Here is a 22,164-nt window from a genome sequence, read left to right on the forward strand (position 1 = left end):
GTGCAGCCACTCTGGAAAACAGTGTGGAGGTTCCTCAAAAAATTAAAAACAGACCTACCCTATGACCCAGCAATAGCACTGCTAGGAATTTACCCAAGGAATACAGGAGTACTGATGCATAGGGGCACTTGTACCCCAATGTTTATAGCAGCACTCTCAACAATAGCCAAATTATGGAAAGAGCCTAAATGTCCATCAACTGATGAATGGATAAAGAAATTATGGTTTATATACACAATGGAGTACTACGTGGCAATGAGAAAGAATGAAATATGGCCCTTTGTAGCAATGTGGATGGAACTGGAGAGTGTTATGCTAAGTGAAATAAGCCATACAAAGAAAGACAGATACCATATGTTTTCACTCTTGTGTGGATCCTGAGAAACTTAACAGGAACCCATGGGGGAGGGGAAGGAAAAAAAAAAAGAGAGGTCAGAGTGGGAGAGAGTGAAAGCTAAGAGACTCTTCAAAACTGAGAACAAACCGAGGGCTGATGGGTGGTGGGAGGGAAGGGAGGGTGGGTGATGGGTATTGAAGAGGGCATCTTTTGGGATGAGCACTGGGTGTTGTATGGAAAACAATTTGACGATAAATTTCATATGTTAAAAAAAAGAATACAATTTTAAAAAACTAACCTTGTATTAGGAAAAAATGATTATGAAGAAGATACCATTTGAGTGACTATTAAGAGTAGTTACTAAAACTAAAGTCATGACTGTAAATACTGATAGGAGAATGGGTCCAATAAATATTATATCAACTAACTTATTTGATATAACTAAAACTGGAGACAAGGAGAGGAATGAGTTAAAGAAGAGTCAAAAAGAAAAACTGTAGTCTAGAACAAGCAAATTTGAAAGAAACACTGTTGAAAGGAGTTTGAGTATAATTAATATGAAGTGCTAGCAGGGCATCCAGGCAATGTTTACAGACACTGAACTTGGGGAACTGAGGTTTAGCAAACAGATCAGGGCTACAGAATACAAGTTTGAGAACTATCTTGGTGGTAACCACCTCCCCTCCATTTTCCCTAAAGGAAAGTATAGAAAGAAAAGAGGACTATCTAAATTTAGCAATCAATAGAGTGGTTAATCCTTGGAATATACAGACTTTTGGATGACTATCTTCTCTTTTTGGCTCACCTACTGCAGAATGCTCCACTGGAATCTCCAATCCATTAGCCCTATCACGTCTTCCTTGTTTATCAACCCCCTCATACCTTCACTTCTTTACCCAGGTTAGATTTCACAGCTCATCACATAATCACTACTTTATATATTTCCACCTCCCCTATTTCTCTGTCCCTCTGAGAAGGTCTGCTGGCAAATTCTTAGTTCTAGTGAAACTCAATTCTCCATTTATTATGCATTAGTAATATAAGCAGCTGAAACTTGCCAGAGAAAAATACATGAGCACAAATTTATTAACACAAATTTTAAACAGACTTTGTACCATCCAGTATTCCTACTACTATTTCATTCTTCTCACTCTTCAAACCTGCAAAATACTCTCCTCTTTCCTGCTCTCGGCTGTTGACCTTCTCTCTCATATCACCAGAAACTCTAGAATAATCTCGGTTCCACGCCCAAATCTTTGTACCTATCTTTATCTGCCTTCCCTCCCATTATGGTTTATGATCTAATGTAACATACTTCTGCTATTTAAGGCTGAATCTGCCGATGTTACACTGGATCTTATCCTTTATTGCCTATTTAATAAGACTTGGCTCCTGTAATTAATATCTGTAGTTATTCATAAATTTCTCCCTCCCTAGATTTCACATCCCTTTCCATCTTCTGCTCCAATTTTGTTACCCTTTATATGAGACGACCTAAAAAAGACTTGCCTAACTGCTTCCACTTTCCCATTTTCTTCATGGACCACTCCAGTCAGGCTTTCATTTCTATTTCTCTATTAAAACCTCTCTTGTCAAGGAATCAAGATTGCCATGTTTCCAATGCTAATGGTCAATTTTCAGCCCTCATTTTACCCATCTGTCATCATCATTTGACCAAGTCTTCTTCCTTCTTGAATTTTTTTTTTTTTTTCATTAGGCCTTTAGGTTACAACTGTCTGATTTTGCTTCTTCTCTCATAGGTCCCTCCTCTGCAGACTTCTTTTCTGGCTTCTCCTTCAGCTTCAGCTATGGCTAATCAGTAACTTTTAAAATCATTTTAAATTTTTTTTAATTTTAAATTTTAAATTTTTTTGAAAAGCCAACTACTCCCCTTCACACATTTTTAACTTGGCATTGAAAACTTTTCATCATAAGCTTAAATAGCTACAAATGTACTTTCCAGTATAAAACTTTTACATCTCTTTCTAAAATATATTCATCACTATATAAAATACATCCAATACAATCTACATATCACAGTGATTGAATAGCCAATATCATCTATTTTTTAAAATATGAACAAGATTCTTTAATAAAAACTTTAATCCTTTTTCTCTTTGACCTCATATTTCATTCGACTTCTCTCACAGAACCTTATCCTAATGTAATATACTTGAAAAACTTTTGTTGATCATATTTATCTGTTACAAAAGTATGTACAAAAATTTTAAATATTTAATTCCTTGCCTCTAAGTTTCTGGGTAATAAAAAATTTGCTCTGGATTTAATCTCATAATTATTTTCAGTATACAAATGAACCAAGCAGCATATTATATTACAAATTTTGGTAAGCAAACATGAAATTGCTCATGATCCATGGATAGATATTAGCTATTGCTGAATGAAACAAGGATTCAGATGGATTCTAATTTTTACAAATAGAAGAAATTAGAAATCTGATTTATATTTAAAAGCCAGTGGAAAACAGGTTTGTAACAGCTATCTCATGCAGTTCTTTGCATCCTTCCCATATCAGATACCAAAAATTACATTGATTTACCAAAAAAAGAGCACCTAGAGATAATCATTGACATTTGTTAAGATTGTCATTTTTTCCCTTTAATTTTTAAAAAATGTATTCATTTATTTTGAGAGAATGCATGCATGAGCAGGGGAGGGGCAGAGACAGAGAGACAGAGAGAGAGAGAGAATATCCCAAGGAGGTTCCACACTGTCAGTGTAGAGCCAGATGCAGAACTCATACTCACGAACCATGAGATCATGACCTGAGGCGCAATCAAGAGTCAGATACTTAACTGACTGATCCACCAAGGTGCTCCTATCTTGTTTTTTCTTTAAAGTTTTATTACACATATTCCTGAACAATATAGTTTGCTTATTTTTGAACTTTATATAAATCCAATTATACTTTGTGTATACGATTATAATTTACTTATTATAGTAAAGTATACATATAATAAAGTTTACAATTCTAACCATTTTTAAATGTGCAGGTCAGTGGTATTAAATACATTTACACTGTTGTACAACCATCACTACCACCCATTTCCAGAACTTTTTGAATGTTACAAACTGTTACTCTGTATCCATCAAACGTTAACTCCCCTTCCTCCTGTGACCCTAGCCCCTGACAACCACCATTCCACTTTGTCTCTGAATTTGACTACTCTAGATATTTCACATAAGTATAATAATACAATAGTTGTCCTTTTGTATGTTTTAGATCTTTGGATACGTGTTACGGCTTGTAAGATTCATCCATGTTGATGGATATAGCTCTAGCTATATATTTTCACTGCTGAATAGTAACTCATTTTTATACTGATAGATATTGGATGGTTTCTAACTTGTTACCATCATAAATGATGCTGCTATAAACCTTCAAGTGTATGAATCCTGGTGTCCATTTGCAAGAGTTTCTCTACAGTGTATAGCTAGGAGTAAAACTGGTCAATATGTGCATTTTCAACCTTATTGAAGATGACCTTTCCAAAGTATTTCAACTTATACTCCCATAATCATTATACAAATCAATGTTTGTTAGTTTCAGTGCTTTTGTTTCTCTAGTAGTTGGATTTAGTTTTTGGGTTTTTTTTCCCCTCAATACCTTTATCAGGCTAAGGAAGTGCCCTTTAACATATTAAATGGTAATGTATAGTAATTGAATTTCCAACTCAATCTGATTCCATTCATTTAATTTCCTATGTTAAACCAATTCTGCCCTCTGGAGATAAACTGAATTGGGTTATAACTTATTATCACTCTATATACTTCCAGATTGAGCTTCCTAACCTTTTCTTTAGAAATTTTGTACTTAAGCTCATGAATGAGCTTCAATTTTCCTTTCTCATACTATTCTCAGGATACCCAGGTAACTAAAAATGAATTAGGAGTGTTACCTCTTTCTTTATACTCTAGAAGAATTTGTATAAAAATGAAATTACTTATTTATCTTTGAATGAAGAACTAGCTAACAAACACTTGTAGACTTAGAATTTTCTTTCTGGGAAGATTTTTAACCACTGATGTAACTTTTCAAATGATTATAGGACTACTCAGGTTTTCTACTTATGAAACAGTTTAAGTTGTTTTTTTTTTTTTTTTTTTCCTGGCTATTTGTCTAATTCATCTAAATTTTCTAACTTACTGACACATAAAGCTATTCAAATAATGTAATTTATTATTAAAGTCATATTTCCCTTTTCATTCCTAATATTCATTATTTATGCCTTTCGTTCCTCTTGATAAAATTTACCAGCGGATTGTCTATTTTATCAGCATTTTCAAAGAAATAAGTTGTGGCCTGTTCATTCAATTATTTTAAGAAACACTGAGAATATAACATGTGATGGGCATTTGAGATATACCAGTAAACAGACAAAAATCTTTTGTACTTATGAGCTTATATTCAAATAGGAAGAGAAAGACAAAAACAATAAATAAAATTTGAAAATAAGTTATAAAACATTTTAGAGGATGAAAGTGCTATGGAGGAAAACAAAGGGGCTCCAGACTGCAGGGATAGTTAGGGAAGGGATGAATTACAATTTCAAACAGAGTGGTTAGGATGGGCCTCAAGGAGAAGGTAACATTTCTTTGAGGACCTGAAGGATATGAGGTTATTGATTCTCTTCATTGTATGTCTTCTATTTCATTAATTTTTCTAGATCTTTATAATTTCCCTCCCTCCTTACTTTGAATTTTCCTTTTGTTACTTCTTTTTTTTTATGTTTTATTTTATTTTTGAGAGAGAGACGGGGGGGGGGGGGAGGAGGGGTGCAGGGGGTGGTTGGGGGGAGACAGTGCGAGCAGGGGAAGGACGGAGAGGGAGACACAGAATCCGAAGACAGGCTCCAGGCTCTGAGCACAGATACCGACGCGAGGCTCAAACTCACAAACCATGAGATCATGGCCTGAGCCCAAGTTGGACGCTTTACTGACTGAGCCACCCAGACGCCCCTTCTTTTGTTACTTCTTGAGAGGATGCTTAATGTTTTAGTCTTTTTTCTTCTTCTGCAAATATTTAGGGCTATACATTTTTCTGTAAGTATTGTTTTAGATACATTCAACAAATTTTCAAGTATTTTCCTTATCATTGACTTGTATCTTCTGACTTCCATTATCTTACTTCTTGACACACTAGAAAGTTTAAAAAATTCCCAGCATATTGGATCTTCCTGTTTATAACTGATTTGATTTCTTTAAAGCTTAATTTCATTGAGGTTATAATACATGCTCTGAACTGTTTCAATCTTTTGAACTCTGAGAATATGTTTATGTCACAGTACATTGCCAATTTTGTGGAAAATGTGTTTAAAATTCTCTAGTTGTTGAGTGTAGTGTTCTAAATGTTTACTTCATTAGATTTGTTCATCATGTTGTTCCAATCTTCTAAATCCTTACTTATTTTTTAATAGTTGTTCTATCAGTTACTGAAGGAGGAAATCTTCCACTATGATTGTGGACTTGTCTATTTCTGCTGATCTCTGAATTTGTGAATTGAATATTTCAATTATATATTTGTATATATACAAACTTATATACAAATTATATTTTCTTGGTTAGTCAAATCTTTATCATTACAAAATGGCCCTCTTCGTTTCTAGAATTACTTTTGGTTTAAAAAATCTATTGTGTTTAATATTGATATAGCAATATCAGCTTTCATTTTTCTAGTATTTGCATAGCATATCTTTTTCCATCATCTTAAACTTTTCTGTACCTTTATTCTTTAGATGGTGTTTGTTAAAAGATTATTGTTGGAGTTTATTTTTTATCCAATCTGGCAATCTTCCCCTTTAGATTTTTGATTTTGGGGTGTTGTGCCTTCTTTTTGTATTCATTCTTGATACCTTTTCAATGGATTTCTTTTTTGGGGGGGTCAATATACTATTTTCCCTTTACTAATTTGGAAGTTATATATCTGTTTATATCATTTCAGTGACTGTCCTAGAAAGTCAACATATATACCAAATATAAGAATACATTTAGGGGCGCCTGGCTGACTCAGTTGATGAAGTGTCCAACTTTTATTATTATTATTATTATTATTATTATTAATTTTTGAAAGAGAGAGAGAGACAGAGCATGAGCAGGGGAGAGGCAGAGAGAGGGAGACACAGAATACAAAGCAGGCTCCAGGCTCTGAGCTGTCAGCACAGAGCCCGACACAGGGCTCGAACCGTGACATCATGACCTGAGCCAAAGTTGGATGCTTACCTGACCGAGCCACCCAGGTGCCCCAAGAGTCCAACTCTTGATTTCAGCTCAGGTCATGATCTCACAGTTCGTGGGTTCCAGCCCTGCATCAGGCTCTGCGCTGACAGCACAGAGCCTGCTTGGGATTCTCTCTCTCCCTCTCTCTCTGCCCACTCCCCTTGCTCACATACTCTCTCTCCTCTCAAAAATAAACTTAAGGGGCACCTGGGTGGCTCAGTTGGTTGAACGTCCAGCTTTAGCTCAGGTCATGATCTCACAGTTCATGGTTCGAGCCCCGCATCAGGCTCTGTGTGGATAGCTCAGAGCCTGAAGTCTGCTCTGTCTCTCTCACTCTCTGCCCTCTCCTGCTTGTACTCTCTTTCTCTCCCTAAACTAAACTAAACTAAACTTAAAAAAAAAAAAAAGAATATATTTATCCTACTACCAAACAGTACAAGGACTTTAGCACATCTTAATTTATACTCCTCCTACCTAGATTATATGTTATTGCTGTCATGTATCTTTTTATAACAGTAATTATAACAGATATAATTCATATACCATACAATTCATCCATTTAAAGTGTACAATTCAGTGGCTTTTAGTGTATTCAGAGTTGTACAACCACCACCATAATCAATCTTCATCACTCCTCAAAAAAGAAATCCCATAGCCATTAGCAGTCATCCCTTCCCATTTTCTCTCAACCCCCCAGCTCAAGGAAACTACTAATCTACTTTCTCAATAGATTTGCCTATTCTGGACATTTTATATAACTTGAATCTTACAGTTTGAGGTGTTTTGTGACTGGCTTCTGTCACTTAACATAATGTTTTCAGAGTTCATCCATGTTATGGTATGTATCAATACTACCACTTTATGGCTGATTTTATTGTATGGATATACGACATTTTGTTTACCTATTCAGCAACTGATAAAAATTTTGGGTTGTTTGTTGTCCTGTATCTTATTTTTTAAACCTACATGTTATTTTGATTATTGTTTTATACCTTACACATATAATGTGTTTTGCAGGTGGCAAACTCAGTTTTTGCCTGAGAAAATATTTTTATTTCACCTTTATTTCTGAAAGTGATTTGAGCTCATACAGAATTCTAAGTTGACATTTATTTGCTTTCAGCACCTTGAAGACCATCCCATTGTCTTTGGCTTCCACTGTTGCTGTTAAGACCAGAGCTCAAGTTTTGCTCAGTTCTGCAAATGCTGTCATGATAAAAAGTTTTAAGTGCTTCCCTTACTTCTTTGGTTGTTTAGGTTTTCTCCTGATAATTTCTTACTATCTTATCAAATCTTACTTGCTTTTAAGATGGTAGTTTTGATCTATATGTACATATTTTAGTCAGCATTATTTATTGTTTTTAGCAGAAAGTTTGATCCAAAAAAACTTAAGCCCAATATTACTAGAAATGAAAAAACCAAAATAATATTTTTGATAAAATTACTTTTTCTTAGCACTTCCTTTAAATTGATTGAAACTTCGCAACTGCAGATTTCACTCAAAGTATTTTTAAAAAATCTATTTACCTAATTAGCAAAACCCAGCCTTCAAAGTTAAGCCAATGGGCCGTATCACAATTACTTCCTATCACATTCAGTCTGACTTCATTTTTCAGTACAAATAAATGTGTTAATACACATCACCATGACAGGCTACCTTATGTTTTATAACGAGCCAGGTATGAATTGATTTCCTCACACATTGTTTTCAAAAGCTGTAATTTTAATGTTCTGAACTTAACACCATTTATATTTTAGGGTCAACACTGAACATTCCATAGAAACCAGGACTCAAATTTTAGGCAACCTGAGCCTGTTTGTGAATACAGATCTTCCTTGAGATAGGGTTACATCTTGGTCAATGCATTTTAAGTTGAAAATATGGTTAAGTCAAAAATGCATTTAGTACACCTAACCTACCAAACATCAGAGTTTAGCCTAGCCTACCTTAAAAGCGCTTAGAATACTTACATTGGCCTACAATTGGACAAAATCATCTAACACAAAGCCTAGTTTATAATAAAGTATTGAGTATCTCACGTTATGTATTGCATATTGTACCGAAAGTAAAAAACAGAATGGGAGTATGGGTACAGAATGGTTATAAATGCTTTGGTTGTTTAACCTTGTGATCACGTGGCTGGCTGGGAGCCGTGTCTCACTGCTGCTACCCAGAATGAGAGAGTATTGTACCACTTATCACTAGTGCAAGAAAAGAGCAAAATTTGAAGAATGGTTTCTACTGAATATGTGTCACTTTTATACCATCATAAAGTTGAAAAATCACAAGTAGAACCACTGTAATTTGGGGAACATATGTATAGCGTTCTAAAATTAAAATAGGATTTAAAGTACAGATGTGAACACTAAGTCCCCCCCATCCCCACCTTTGCCTATTATTTATAGTTCTATGGCTGGTGGTACTCAGGCACCATTCTTAACCTATTAAAATAAAATAAGTTCAAATAAAACTATTCTAAGTCCTGTGAAATATCTTTTTTTTTATTGTTGTACTACTAAAGTTGTATTACTAAAAAGAATTCAAATATCAAAATTTCATTAATAATGCTATTTTCTTTACTGGAAGAACAGTCGTAATTATTAGCTGGGAACAACTGGAATCATCTATGCATTCACCAATCTGCATTGCAATTCTCCCCTACTATCTAATTAATGTCTTCTGCTACTTCATGTATTCTATGAAGTACAGTGGTTTCTGAAAAAAAATACTGATATAAATGCAGTGATAGATCTTTTAACAGTGTACCTTTTCTGTAGTCTTGTACAATTTTCCTAGCTTTTGCAACAGATAATTCTAATTTATCTAAGTTTCACAAGCATCTTTAGGGTCTATGTAAAAATATTAAGCTTATTTACATTTTTGTTGATACCTTTAATTTCTCTTCATTAAAAAAATTAATATTATTTTTGGAGTCTGGATGTTTTATCCATAAATTACAGGGGCATCCACCTATGTGGCTCAGTTGGTTGGGCATCCAACTTCAGCTCAGGTCATGATCTCACACCTGTGGGTTCGAGCCCCGTATCAGGCTCTGTGCTGACAGCTCCAAGCCTGGAGCCTGCTTTGGATTCTGTGTCTCCTTCTCTTTCTGCCCCTCCTCTGCCCTTACTCTGTCTGTCTCTCAAAAAATAAAATAAAACGTTAAAAATAAATAAGTAAATAAATTACATTGTGAGAGGGTTTTTAGCATCATCATATCACAATAATCTCATGGGTATTGTCACTAAAAATTATTATCAGTTCCACAATTCAAGATAACAATGTATAAGAAATCCAGAATATCTCAATACCTCTGATGCCACATTTTGCCACAAAAGACAAAATGTCCCTTGGTAACTTGATTAGAGAGAGTTTTACCAACATCCGTATCTGATTTGTCCCTTAGTTTCATAGTCCAGGCCCTGGCGCAGTGAACCGCTAAGATTTGGATATGTTTTGTTTTGTAAAGCAAAAGGGTAATTGTGAAAAGGCAGGACTTCAAGACAGATCTTTTTTTTCCCCAGGAAAGGGGAAATATGGAAGTTGATGATCTGGAAATTGATTTCCATAAAACTATCTGTGTCCTAGCATCCTTAGAAAACCTTTGTGTATCTCTGAGATTACTCTTTACATGTAGAAGTAGGTTAATTTCAGTGAAAAGACTTCTAATCTAGACTGCTGCAATAGCTTCATAACTGGTCCTCCTGCTTCTACTCTTGCTTCCCTACAGTGAATTTTCCTCTCACCTTTTAAAAATGTAAATCAGACCATGTCACTCTTCTCCCTACAACTTTCCCAGGCTATCCACCATTCTCAGAATAAAACCCAAACATTTCACTATGGTCTACTAGGCTATTTTTGCAATATGTGTCTCTTCTTTCTAGAATGCTTATCCCCTAGATAACTATTACTAATTAAGCAACTCCCTTGCTTCTTCTAGGTCTCTATTTAATTTCCTTAACATCCTGTATGAAATAGCATCAGCATTATCCCCTACCCCACATTTCTTACTGACCCCTTTCTTTGTTTTCTGTATTTTCAATGCTATCTGATACTATATCATTTCTTTTTTTCCTTCTTTTGAAATGTTTATTTTTGAGAGAGAGAGAGAAAGACAGAGAGGGAGTTGAGGGAAGGGCAGAGAGAGGGGGAGACACAGAATCCGAAGCAGGCTCCAGGCTCTGAGACGTCAGCACAGAGCCCAACACGGGACGCGAATTCATGAACCATGAGATCATGACCTGAGCAGAAGTCAGACACTTAACCCACTGAGCCACCCAAGTGCCCCAATATTATATTATTTCTTCAATTCCCCTCCCCAGACATAATGTAAACTTCGGAAAATGAAAGTACTATCTAAAAAGATATATGCACCCCATGTGCATGGCAAGACATGGAAACAAGCTAAGTATCCATCCACAGATGAATGGATAAATATATGTAAATGGAATATTATTCAGCCATAAAAAAGGAGAAAATTTTGCTATTTGTGACAACATAGAGAAATGAGGGCATTATGCTAAGTGAAGTAAGTCAGAGATAATCACCACATGATCTCCCTTGCATGTGGAATCTAAAAAAGCTATATATTCGGGGCACCTGGGTGGCTCAGTCGGTTGAGCGGCCGGCTTCGGCTCAGGTCATGATCTCATGGTCTGTGAGTTCGAGCCCCGCGTCGGGCTCTGTGCTGACAGCTCAGAGCCTGGAGCCTGTTTCAGATTCTGTGTCTCCCTCTCTCTGACCCTCCCCCATTCATGCTCTGTCTCTCTCCGTCTGAAAAATAAATAAATGTTAAAAAAAATTTATAAAAAAAAATAAATAAATAATAAAAAAAATAAAAAAGCTATATATTCTATAGAAAGCTATGTATTCTGTAGAAATAGAATAAATTGGTGACTTCCAGGGGCTAGGCCATGGGGGAAATGGGCAAATATCTGTCAAAGAGTATAAATTTCTAGTTATAAGATGAATAAATTCTGGAGATCTACTATATAGCATGCTGACTATAGTTAACAATACTGTATTGTGTATTTGAAACAAATTAAGACAGTCGGTCTTAAATGTTTTCATCACACACACACACACACACACACACACACACACTGGTAATTACATGAGGTGATGGATGTGTAATTAACCTTAGTTTGGTAATAATTTCATAATATATAAGTATATCAAATCGTTATGTTGTATGCCTTAAACTTACACAATGTTATATGTCAATCATATCTCAATAAAGCTGCATAAAAAAAAGAATGTAAGCTTCATGAGATCAGGGACTCTCTCTTGCTCCTGTTCTCTTAATGTCTACAACACTGCTAAATCAATGAAATAAGTATTCTTCCCTATTTCTGCAAGGCCTTAAATACAAGATCTTCATTCCTACCTTATTTGTGGTAGCAAAAAATAACATAAACAAACAAATAACAAATAAACAACATAAAAATCAGAGTACATATTTTCAATGAAACATGATGCAGCTGTGAAAAGAAGTGGCATTATCTCAATGTGCTGAAAGAAAAAGTTTCCAAAGACATACTTATTCTATCCAAACTATGATGCCATTAGATGTAATGTACCTTTAAATTACTACCAAAAAAGGGAATGCCCAAGATGGAAGTCTAACAGGAGATGCCTGTATAAAGCCGGATATGAGTAAAGAGAAATGAACTCACAACACAGAAAGATACAGCAAGAAAACTTACAGATCTCAATCCTGAAAATGAATAGAAAGAGAAAAAAAAAAAATCCCTGAAAATTTAAGCCACAAGCCAGTTCATGTGGATTTGCTGTCTGACTCATACCATTAGTGTGGTCCAAAAACTCACAAGCAGAGAATTTAAAGTAGTATCAGGTTGTGAGTAAGCCCATGTGACTGACAGAAGCAAACATCCTCTCTGGAAGAAATGGATGTCAATCCAAGACTACGATGACTGTAAGATGATATAGATACATCTCAATTTTAGTAAAGTGTAAAAAGATGAGTATCCTAGAATATATTAAATACAGTCTCATTAAGTGATAAAGAGAAGCTGCAGGATACTCCCATCTGTGGGGAGAAAAGGATGTGTGTGTACTTCTCAATGCTAAGACAATTTAATGAAACGACATGCAATAGTTTTTCTAGTCTTGAGTAAGAGAAATTTTCCGGTTCTTATGCTATTTTAATTTTGTACCATGTGCATATATTACTTTTCCCTTAAAAAATCTGTGACAAATCAGAGAGAATAAAACATATCTTTCAATGTTTTCTTAACTATACTTACAGACTCAATTCATCCCCAACCACAATCTTTAAGAATGGAATAAATAAAAAGGGAGAGATTTACTCCTTACGTTTGGTCTCAAATTTCACAGGCTTACTATCACGATTCTCTAAGGGATACAACACTCTGAATAAAAGAATATAGAAGTATTTATGTAGCATCCATGCATACACAATTAAGCACCAAATCATTTGGAACAATGAGTTTTCACATTGAAAACAATGCCTCTAAAATTTCACAATCTAAAGCCAAAAATGAAAATCCACACAAACCAATAAACTATTATACACCCACATACAAATAATTGTAGTCCTCCAGAATATTTCCATGAGAATGTGTCCTGAGCCTTCATAAATTTTGTTCAGTTATATCCATAGCCCTTAAAACAATACCAGGTTGGTAGTGAGTCCAAGGGACTGAGAGAAGTAAACACAGAGGCACTCAACAGTATGTCTTGAAGCAATGTTTAATAGTGTAAATATTGAATACATACATTTAGATAAGCATTGCCTTTAAATAGTCAAAGCCTGAGGTGTTTTTAAATGGTGGCAGGGTACATGGGGTTTCACATATTCATTAGACAAATATTGATTCAATGTCTACTATGTGCCAGGCACTGAGCTAAACGCTATGAACATAAAAATAAATGACATGCTCCTGACCTTGAACAGCTCACCCCACATGGGGCTCTGGGCTGACAGCACAGAGCCTGCTTGGGATTCTCTCTCTCCCTCCCTCTGTGCCCCTCCCCGACTCACACTGTCTCTGTCTCTCTCAAAATAAAAATAAAAATAAAAATAAAGTTAAAATCTACTCAATGAAAAAAGAAAAAGGCATCCTAGACATCCCTAATTAAATTCAATTTCTTGAATTAAATTAAATTAAATTAAATTTCTACAAAGTACAAAAGAAAATCAAGTATGCATTACTATACAATTCCCTTAAAGACCTATTACCTTAGGGTCCACTTTTAAAGTTTTGTAACTAAATTTTTGTGTTTATCTGGAAGAAAGAAAAGGAGTTCTGAATCTAACATTTTCTAGAGCACAACTAATAAAAAGCCCCAAATCTAGGTACATGTAAAAACTAAAGACTATTTTTAAGTCTTTGTGAAACTAGGAATATCTTTTTATATCAAATGTGAAATACATCCTGTTCTGTAAAGGATTATCCATGATTTAAATAGCATTAATATCTACAAAGTAAGCTTAGTAAACCCTATAAACCATAATAAAAAACCCTATAAACCATAATAAAAGTAACTAGAAAACGTTTAAAATGTCTGTTCAGAGCTAATGGCTTTATTCCTCTATGCATCCTCTATGCGGCCATTTGTTCATACCTCCATGTGGCAGAGATTATTGGTTGCCACCCAACATCCATCTTCCCTATTTTTCTCAGTAACAGAACTTCAATTTTATTTGGGGGTAGCAATATATCCAGTTAAAAGAATATATTTTTCATTGGCTTGGTGACCAACTTGTAAATAGTGAAATAAAAGTGAAAGTGTTGTGTGGGAAAAAAAATAAAATAAAATAAATAAATAAATAAATAAAATGTCTGTTCATACAACGTCAGTGTTTACAAGACTATTTTGAGAAAATAATTTCTACCTACCTTTTTTGCTTTGGGACCCTGAAAGTTGGAAAAACAAAAGGATTGATAAATTTTTTAAAAACTCAGATATTTTTAACAAAAGTACCAAGATTATGTAAAATGCGAAAATTAGGAGAAGCCAGATAAAAAGCATAAGGAAACTCTCTGTACCATCTTTGCAACTTTAATATAAATCTAAAATTATCTCCAAATGAAGTCTTTTTAAAAAGAATTTAGACAAAACTACAAGCAGGTCTAGGAAAAAATAAAGTAGTTCATCCACTGAAGCATCTTTTTAAAATTATACTCTTTAAATCTTACATTCTTTCTTATGACAATCACTCCATGATCTATGCAGAATGATGGGACCTAAACCTATACAGAGTAGCAGTCAGGAAAGTGCTAGTTTAAACAGTTCCAAAGAACAATAATGATTAAGTACTGGTACTGATGTCAAATTTGAAAGTGTGGAAATGATTTCATAAATAAATTATCTTTCTGTGATTAGATTGCTAAGGTTATAGAAAGAAAATCAGTTATTTAAAGCAAGCAAATCTATGATAAAATGATTCTGTTCAGCAATGTGTCTTAATGCAGATCTATTCTTTGGAAATTATTTTGGAAAGCACAGTATTTCAATAAATATTTACCACTGGCATTATCATTACAAGTGATTCAATAACACTACTTGTAATTTCCTGATTAGGCTCATGTGTCCATTAAGTTTCTGATAAGGAATCGGTAGGAGATCATGTGACTAAAAGATTATACACTTTCCACATCTGAAGACTTATACAGGAGAAATTATTGGTTCAAGCTGTAAGATTATCACTGTATTAAATATAAATGTTGAAATTCACATGAAGCAGATTTTGTCTTCTTGAAAAGTACACATATTTCATTAATTCATTCAGCAGATATTTAAGATTTGATTTGCATACAAGGTGCTCTGGGACACCAGAGGATATAAAGAAGAATAGTAGAGCTTTTGCTCTCATATAATTTTTACAGTTGGGTTCTATATCTATTATACTTACTATCAATTCATAGTTAACACACTTTCATCTTGAAATAACTACTATACAGCAGAATATGCAAACAGTATTGCTCCTGTTCTCAAGTAGCCATATTTTAAAATGGGCAAATTATCATCTCTTACTAGTGCTTTTAATATGAAGCACGGTTGGAATTAGTACTTACCCTAACCCTTCCTACAAATCATAAAAAGAGCATTATGTGTGGGGAAATAGGTTCTACTTACATAAATGGGTTAGAAAAAAGCTTAGGGAGGAAAGCCACCACCATGGGGCAAAAGGGCCAAGGTTAGCTAGTGAGATATGGTAATGGATCACGAGTAACTTGTTATATCACCTGCAGGAAATTACTTTCCATCTGACACCAATACACTATTGTGCTTTGATCACACCCTCCACTTGCCACCCCCCCCCACCCTTTGCTTCTTAATCACACAAGTTAATGATTATTATCTGATTGTTTTCTTCACGTTCACCACACGTGTAAAATCTTGTGCGCTCAATAAATATGGAGACAAATTCCTGTTCGGGGCTCTTGTCTCCCCCTGGACATTAGCCTTTCTCATATTCCATTCTGTGTCCGCTCTCTTGCTGGACAAGAGAGAACTCCAGACTCATAGTCTATGACAATTATGTAGTACAGTACAGTTGACCCTTGAACAATACACGGGTTAGGGGTGCTGACCTCTATGTCGTCAAAAATCCACATGTAACTTATGACTCCCCCAAAACTTAACTACTAATAGCCTATTGTTGACTAGAAGACTTACTGATAACATATAGTCAGTTAACACATATTTTGTGTATTATATTTATACATACTGTATTCTTACAACAAAATAAGCTAGAGAAAAGAAATATTAAGGAAATCATAAGATACATTAACAGTGCTGTATTTATCAGAAAAAATCTGCCTATAAGTGGATTCCCGCAATTCAAAGTGGACCATTGTTATTCAGGGGTCAACTGTAGTTCTCAAAGTTCAGAGGGCATAAAAGTCACCTGGATGCTTGTTTAAAAAATGCATATTCCTTCAGTAAAAGTGTACACACTCACTTTCCCTTCCACATTATGATTCAGTAGATATTAAGGACTGAACTGCATCCCCACAAAATTCATATGTTGAAGTCCTATCTCCCAGTACCTCCAAATTTTAGTTTATTTGGAACTAGGGTTGTTGTTGATATAATTAGTTAAATTAAGGTAAGATCATAATGGAACAGAATGGCCTTTAATCCAGTATGACTGGTGTCCTTATAAAAAGGAGAAATTTGTATACAGACATGCACACAGAAAGCACACCATATAAAGAATGGGGATATGTTGCCAAGGAACTATCAGAGCTTGGAAAGAGATCTGAAAAGATTCCTTTCCAGCACCTGCAGAGGGAGCAGAGCCCTGGAAACACCTTGATCTTAGATTTATCAGCCTCCAGAATTGTGAAACAGTGAGATTCTATTGTTTAAGCCACTCAGTTTGTTTTACTTTGTTACCTGGCAGCACTAGGAAACTAATACAGTAGACTTGGAGTCCAGTCTGTTCCTGGACTCTGTATCTTAACAAGTTTTCCAGATGTGGTAAAAGCAAATGTTCCAGGGACATTTTGAGAAACATTGCTGGAGGGATAAGATGAAATTTATGCTCCATTGGAAAATAAATTAAGGGCTTATTCTTCCCTCAATTTACCAGCAGTTTTAAGTCAGTTCAAAGTCCATTTACCTCCTTGTCTTCCAGAGATGAATGTTCTCCACACCTTATTTTTTTCCATCAATTCTGGAAACTCACATTCATACTTTAAAACACACTTTGAAAAGCATTGTTCTTCTCTTTCTGTGTCCTTCCTCACCCCAACTTCATTATTTCCAATTAATCTTACTCCATTGTAGACATTTCAATTGTTACAGTTAAAAAACTGTATTATTATTAGATTAGCCTGTCTCCCAGAGCAGGGAGGGGTTGCAATATTCACTTTTAGATCCTTGACTTCTAGCCTAGTGTCCAACACACAGAATTTAATCTGTATTTCCCCCTAATTAATGAATTAAATAATTAACTAATTACATTTTTTACTTCCTTTGGTTTTAACCATAGAAGATGGAAGTCCCATTTAAGAAAATGGGGGAAAAGATACTCTCATAGCTACAGGGTTGGTCTGTGTCCTTGGAAAAGTCATGACAGCTGAGAAGTGCATTAAAATAAAACAAGAAGCTTTATTATACTTAATAAAGGCAAGGCAAGCTGAGTAACTTGAATTACAAAACAATTCATATTTCCACAACAGACCATAAAAAATAATTTTTCAAAGCAGAATAACTTGTAACAGTTTTTAATTAACCACTGAGGAGGCACAAAAACATACTTTTGCCAAGCTGCCAATAAAAAAAAAGCAATTTAATGGAAACGTCTATCATTATTGGAAATTACCAGGTTCAGACCAATTCTTAAACCTAGCAACAATGCCAGATTAGGACACCATCTGACCGCAATGGCCATCCCCCGTCTGCCGAAACCGGTTTGGGATTCCCATCTGTCCTGTCCATCTTCCGGACGGGAAGGCCATAGATCAGAAGGCAGACTCCCCACAGGGATATGGGTGCTTTCTTAAACCGACCGGCTCCCCTCTAAAATATGACATGCTCTTATTATATCATTGTAACATGGTGAATCACTGCTCGCCCCTCCACCGCTTTTCCCGCTCACCATGCTGCAGCAAGCGCAAACCCGGGCCAAATCTGAGATTAGAGTTGCGAGGACAAACGCTCCCGGGTAGTTAGGACGACAAGCCCCGCCCACTTGCGCCCTAGGGAAAGAGCGCAAATCCTCGCGGAAGTGTCCGCGCAATCGCGCTGGGGCTCTTCCGGACGGCGCCCCGCCCCCTTCTCTGACTGGCTGCCCCACATCAACACCGCCCTGTTCGAGGCTGACCGACCCTGGAGTCGAAGTGGTCGGAGGCCATATTATGGCTGTGGAATGCCGGAAAGTGCGTGAGTGCAGCCGCCGGGGCGTTTTATTCTGTTTTCCAGATCTTGGGGTCTGGAGGCCGTGAAGTATGCTCTGGGGCAGGGACTACCGGGTGTGGCAAAGGGTTTCTGAACGTCTTCCGACGTTGACAGTTTCTCTTCCTCACAATTTCCCAGGAGTGTTTTGGGGCACTTCTTTCCGTGAGGGTTTCGAGAAGGAAGGGAGCCGTTGGCTACGCCACTGGGTCAAGTGATTGACACCCGGGTGGGCTGCCTGGGCCACCACAGCTTAGGCCCGACCGAGTGGCAGGGCTCAACTGGCAATTTAGGGAAGGACTAAACAAATTAGTTTCGAGAGGGTTGGTCATTTTAAAATTAATGACTTTCGGATTCTTCTCTCTGCACATGGTTCAGTTTACTCTGTGCGAGTTATGTATATGCTGATTTTCCTAAGAGCAGCTCTAACGAAGAAGTGGAAATTATTTGAAGCAAATCCTGGGTAAAGTCTTATGGTTGAACGTCGCTGAGGCCCAGGAAGACTCATTAAGTTACTCGCCCAAGGTCACCGGCTCTTTGTACTAGCCAGTAGCACAACCTTCAGAATTTCAGTCTCCTCCCCGCAAGAAGAAACACTACCAATTTAGACCCACGGGGAAACTAGAAGAAATTAAGTGATTAAGATATTAAGCTCCCTCCAAATCCTCACCCAATTCTCTGATCTCAGGGCCCTGTTTCCGCATGACAAAACGTGAAATACTTTAAAATCGTTGGCACCATCTCTTATCTCTGAATTGTAATTTTATAATGCTCTCTCTTTTCCAACTTCATTGATGAAATGTATTAGTAAATAAGTATTACTGAGCTAGTCTTATGGGTTGAGGTCTTATTATCCCCATTGTAACAGAAATCCAATTGTAAATTATGACATTTCCATCTCCAAGCCCTGGTAGCAAGATAAAAAACATCTTAATACCGACTTCATACAGCGTTCTGAAGCCATTTAATATGAAAGTAAGCTTTTTAGTGTTTCAGACTACTGTTTATGTTATAAAACCTCAGTCAATTCAGTTAGGATTGATGGGCCTAAGGAGGTGTTAACGTTCTTCCCAAATTACCTTAAAATGGTAGGCCTTTAAGAGGGAGGACTTGCTCAAGCCCTCACTCTAGGCCACCTCCCTCCCAGGGAGGAGGAATTGCTATGGATGTGTGAGAACACACTAGACTGTGTTCTAGGGGTCACTGTGCTATAAAAGATTGTACCAGTGAGTTTGATTCTTCTCTCCTACTTCTCTTGCAAGTTGCCTAAGTGTAAGGGCGATTTCCTGTTCCCTCTTCTTTGCCTTCAGACCGGTGTAACAATATCCACCCATTCTGAACATATACATAAATAGCTCTTTTCAGCTCACTTCTATACGCTGGCTTCTGGGTAGGGCTCAACCAAGCCAAATACCAGCCTTAGGGGGCAAAAATCTCTTGCCACCTACCTCTGTGATAACATATCCTTTGGTGCTGGCACTGGTTTTTTGTGTGAAGCTTTTTAGGCTTAGTTTAGGGACATGTGTGTCAGCTGTTTGAGTCAAATCTAACAGAACCCAATAAATAATAATATTGCACTGCCTTTCTTTGCCAGTTTTCCTTCAGCTTTTATTGGCATCTGAACTTCATGAGGAAAAGTAATTAACAACAGCTTTTGGCAACCAGTAAAATGACAATTCTTAGATAACCCAGGAATGGAGTTGGTTAAATCTGAACTCCTCAGTCCACAGTTATTAGGAAGAAGCTATCAATGAGGATTGTACCTTCTTCTCCTTGCCCACCACATGCATTCTCAGAATGGTAGGGGACTTCTCTCAGTCGCTAAGAGTTTGGCTCTTTACAAAGAGCAGTAACCTCCATGACTTCATGCAGGGTTAAGGAGCAGCCCCCGGTCCCTGCTGCACTTCAGCTTCACCAATTGTGAACCCAGGGAGACCTCTTTCTCCCAATGGCTACTCAAATACTTAAAGGTCAACACAAAATAATAATGATTCCTATAGGGTACCATATCAAAGAATGGGACAATTTTACCCTAATCAAACCAGCTACATTTTTTGCTGCGCAAATCCTTTATTATGTATAATTTGTAAACTAAAAAGACAATTTAAGCCAGATCTCTACAAGTTTTTATAAATGACAAATTGTGAGTTAAATAAAGCTGTGCTCCTAGCCAGAAAATTAAACAGGCTACAATTTGCAATTTGAAATTATGTCTATGTAGATTTAGAATCGTTTTTAAAGCACGTGGTTCTGAAGAGCCATTCTTCAGTAAGATTAACCATACTGGAAATTGGCTCTCAGCAAAAAAAAAAAAAAAAAGAAATAAAAAATCAAAGCTTTAAAATTGAAATTAGGTACTAATATAGTAAATTAAATACATCCATCTGACTTCATTCCTTTCCAAAACTCCACTAAATCTTCAGTGAAGGGATATAAAAATAAATTGGAAAAATGAGAGAGAAGAGAGAAGATGACAACAGTATTTTGGAAGCTGCAAACCAGATAAATGAATGTGACTCAACACACCAGAAAAGCCCGATTTATACTGCATAATTCTTAAAAGGCACTGGAACAGGGCCAATGGAATTGGAAATGAAGAATGAAGTAAATCAAAGAGATTAAGTGAAAGCTCTTTGAGAAACACCTCTGGAGGGACCATACCTCTTACTCCTACAGAAGCATGGAGATTGACTTCTGACAAAATAATACTATTCTGTACACTGAGGTGTCTTCAGGTATACTAAGTACGAGAACCACACTGGAAACAAATTAAGTAAATTTGGTGTATATACTGCTGAGTGCAAGGTCCCCCTTCTTCTTCCACTTCTTAAGATTAGATAGGCAAATCCTCAGCAAACTGGAAGTTTCTTCTCTGGGGAATCTGACCAGTCCAGGAGGAATGATCTAACACTTTGACTTCAGAGGTTCCCCAACAATGGCCCACTCGGATCCTAAGAGAAGCTCAGAGTCTATCAGTTGCAACCATGTATACAAATCTTCTAAAAAGCTTTTTTTGTCCTTTCACTTATAAAAATGGACAGAAAAGGATTACCAGACTTGGGAGGAAAGCTCGGAAGCAATTTGGAGAAAAACAGAAAATTCCAAGAAAGCTTAAAGAATTGTTCTGCTGCATTGTATGTTTGCTGTATGAATTAGCTCAAAAACTAGTGAAGAGGGGAATTACAGAAGTATTAAAATGGAAATAATGTTTGTTCCTGTGTGGTTTTTTCCCCCTTAAGAAAGACAATCCAGAGAACTAGATTTATGAACTTAAGCAAGAAATGAAAAGGTTTTCATTTAGCTGCCATACTTACTTTAAACTTTTTAAAAACTTAAATTTTGGGGGGCACTTGGGTGGCTCAGTCGGTTAAGCATCCAACTTTGGCTCAGGTCATGATCTCGCAGTTCGTGAGTTCAAGCTCTGCGTCAGGCTCTGTGCTGACAGTTCAGAGCCTGGAGTCTGTTTCAGATTCTGTGTCTCCCCCATCTCTTCCCTTCCCCCACTCGCACTCGGTCTCTCACACATAAATAAACATTAAAATAAAAAAAATTTAAGTGCTTTCACCCAGGGCTCCCACCCCAGAGAGGCATACCAGGTTTTATGCAACTTGACTGCTGGCCAGTTAAACCACCTACCCTAATTAGCAGTCTTGTGGTTTAGATAGATCTCTATTTCCATGTCTACCTCACTGTCTCC

General features: G+C 36.4%; 1 protein-coding gene across 3 annotated transcripts in view; it reads right to left on the reverse strand.

Moving 5' to 3' along the window:
- DNAI7 (dynein axonemal intermediate chain 7) overlaps nt 1-20,756 on the reverse strand; it is a 71,510-nt gene extending 50,754 nt beyond the window's left edge. For 2 of the 3 annotated variants that reach the window (XM_049625196.1, XM_049625192.1), the window contains exons 1-2: nt 18,172-20,756; nt 14,459-14,476 (exon numbers count right to left, since the gene is read on the reverse strand). Coding sequence is in view for 2 of the 3 variants with exons in the window: in XM_049625192.1 (XP_049481149.1) it covers nt 14,459-14,476; nt 18,172-18,174 (21 nt within the window). In the remaining variant the exon portion in view is untranslated. The remainder of the gene's footprint in view (nt 1-14,458; nt 14,477-18,171) is intronic. The other variant, XM_049625193.1, reaches the window with a different exon arrangement.
- Nucleotides 20,757-22,164: the final 1,408 nt, after the last annotated feature.

The sequence above is a fragment of the Panthera uncia genome, chromosome B4 (genome assembly GCF_023721935.1).
Source record: "Panthera uncia isolate 11264 chromosome B4, Puncia_PCG_1.0, whole genome shotgun sequence".
Taxonomy (NCBI): Eukaryota; Metazoa; Chordata; class Mammalia; order Carnivora; family Felidae; genus Panthera; species Panthera uncia.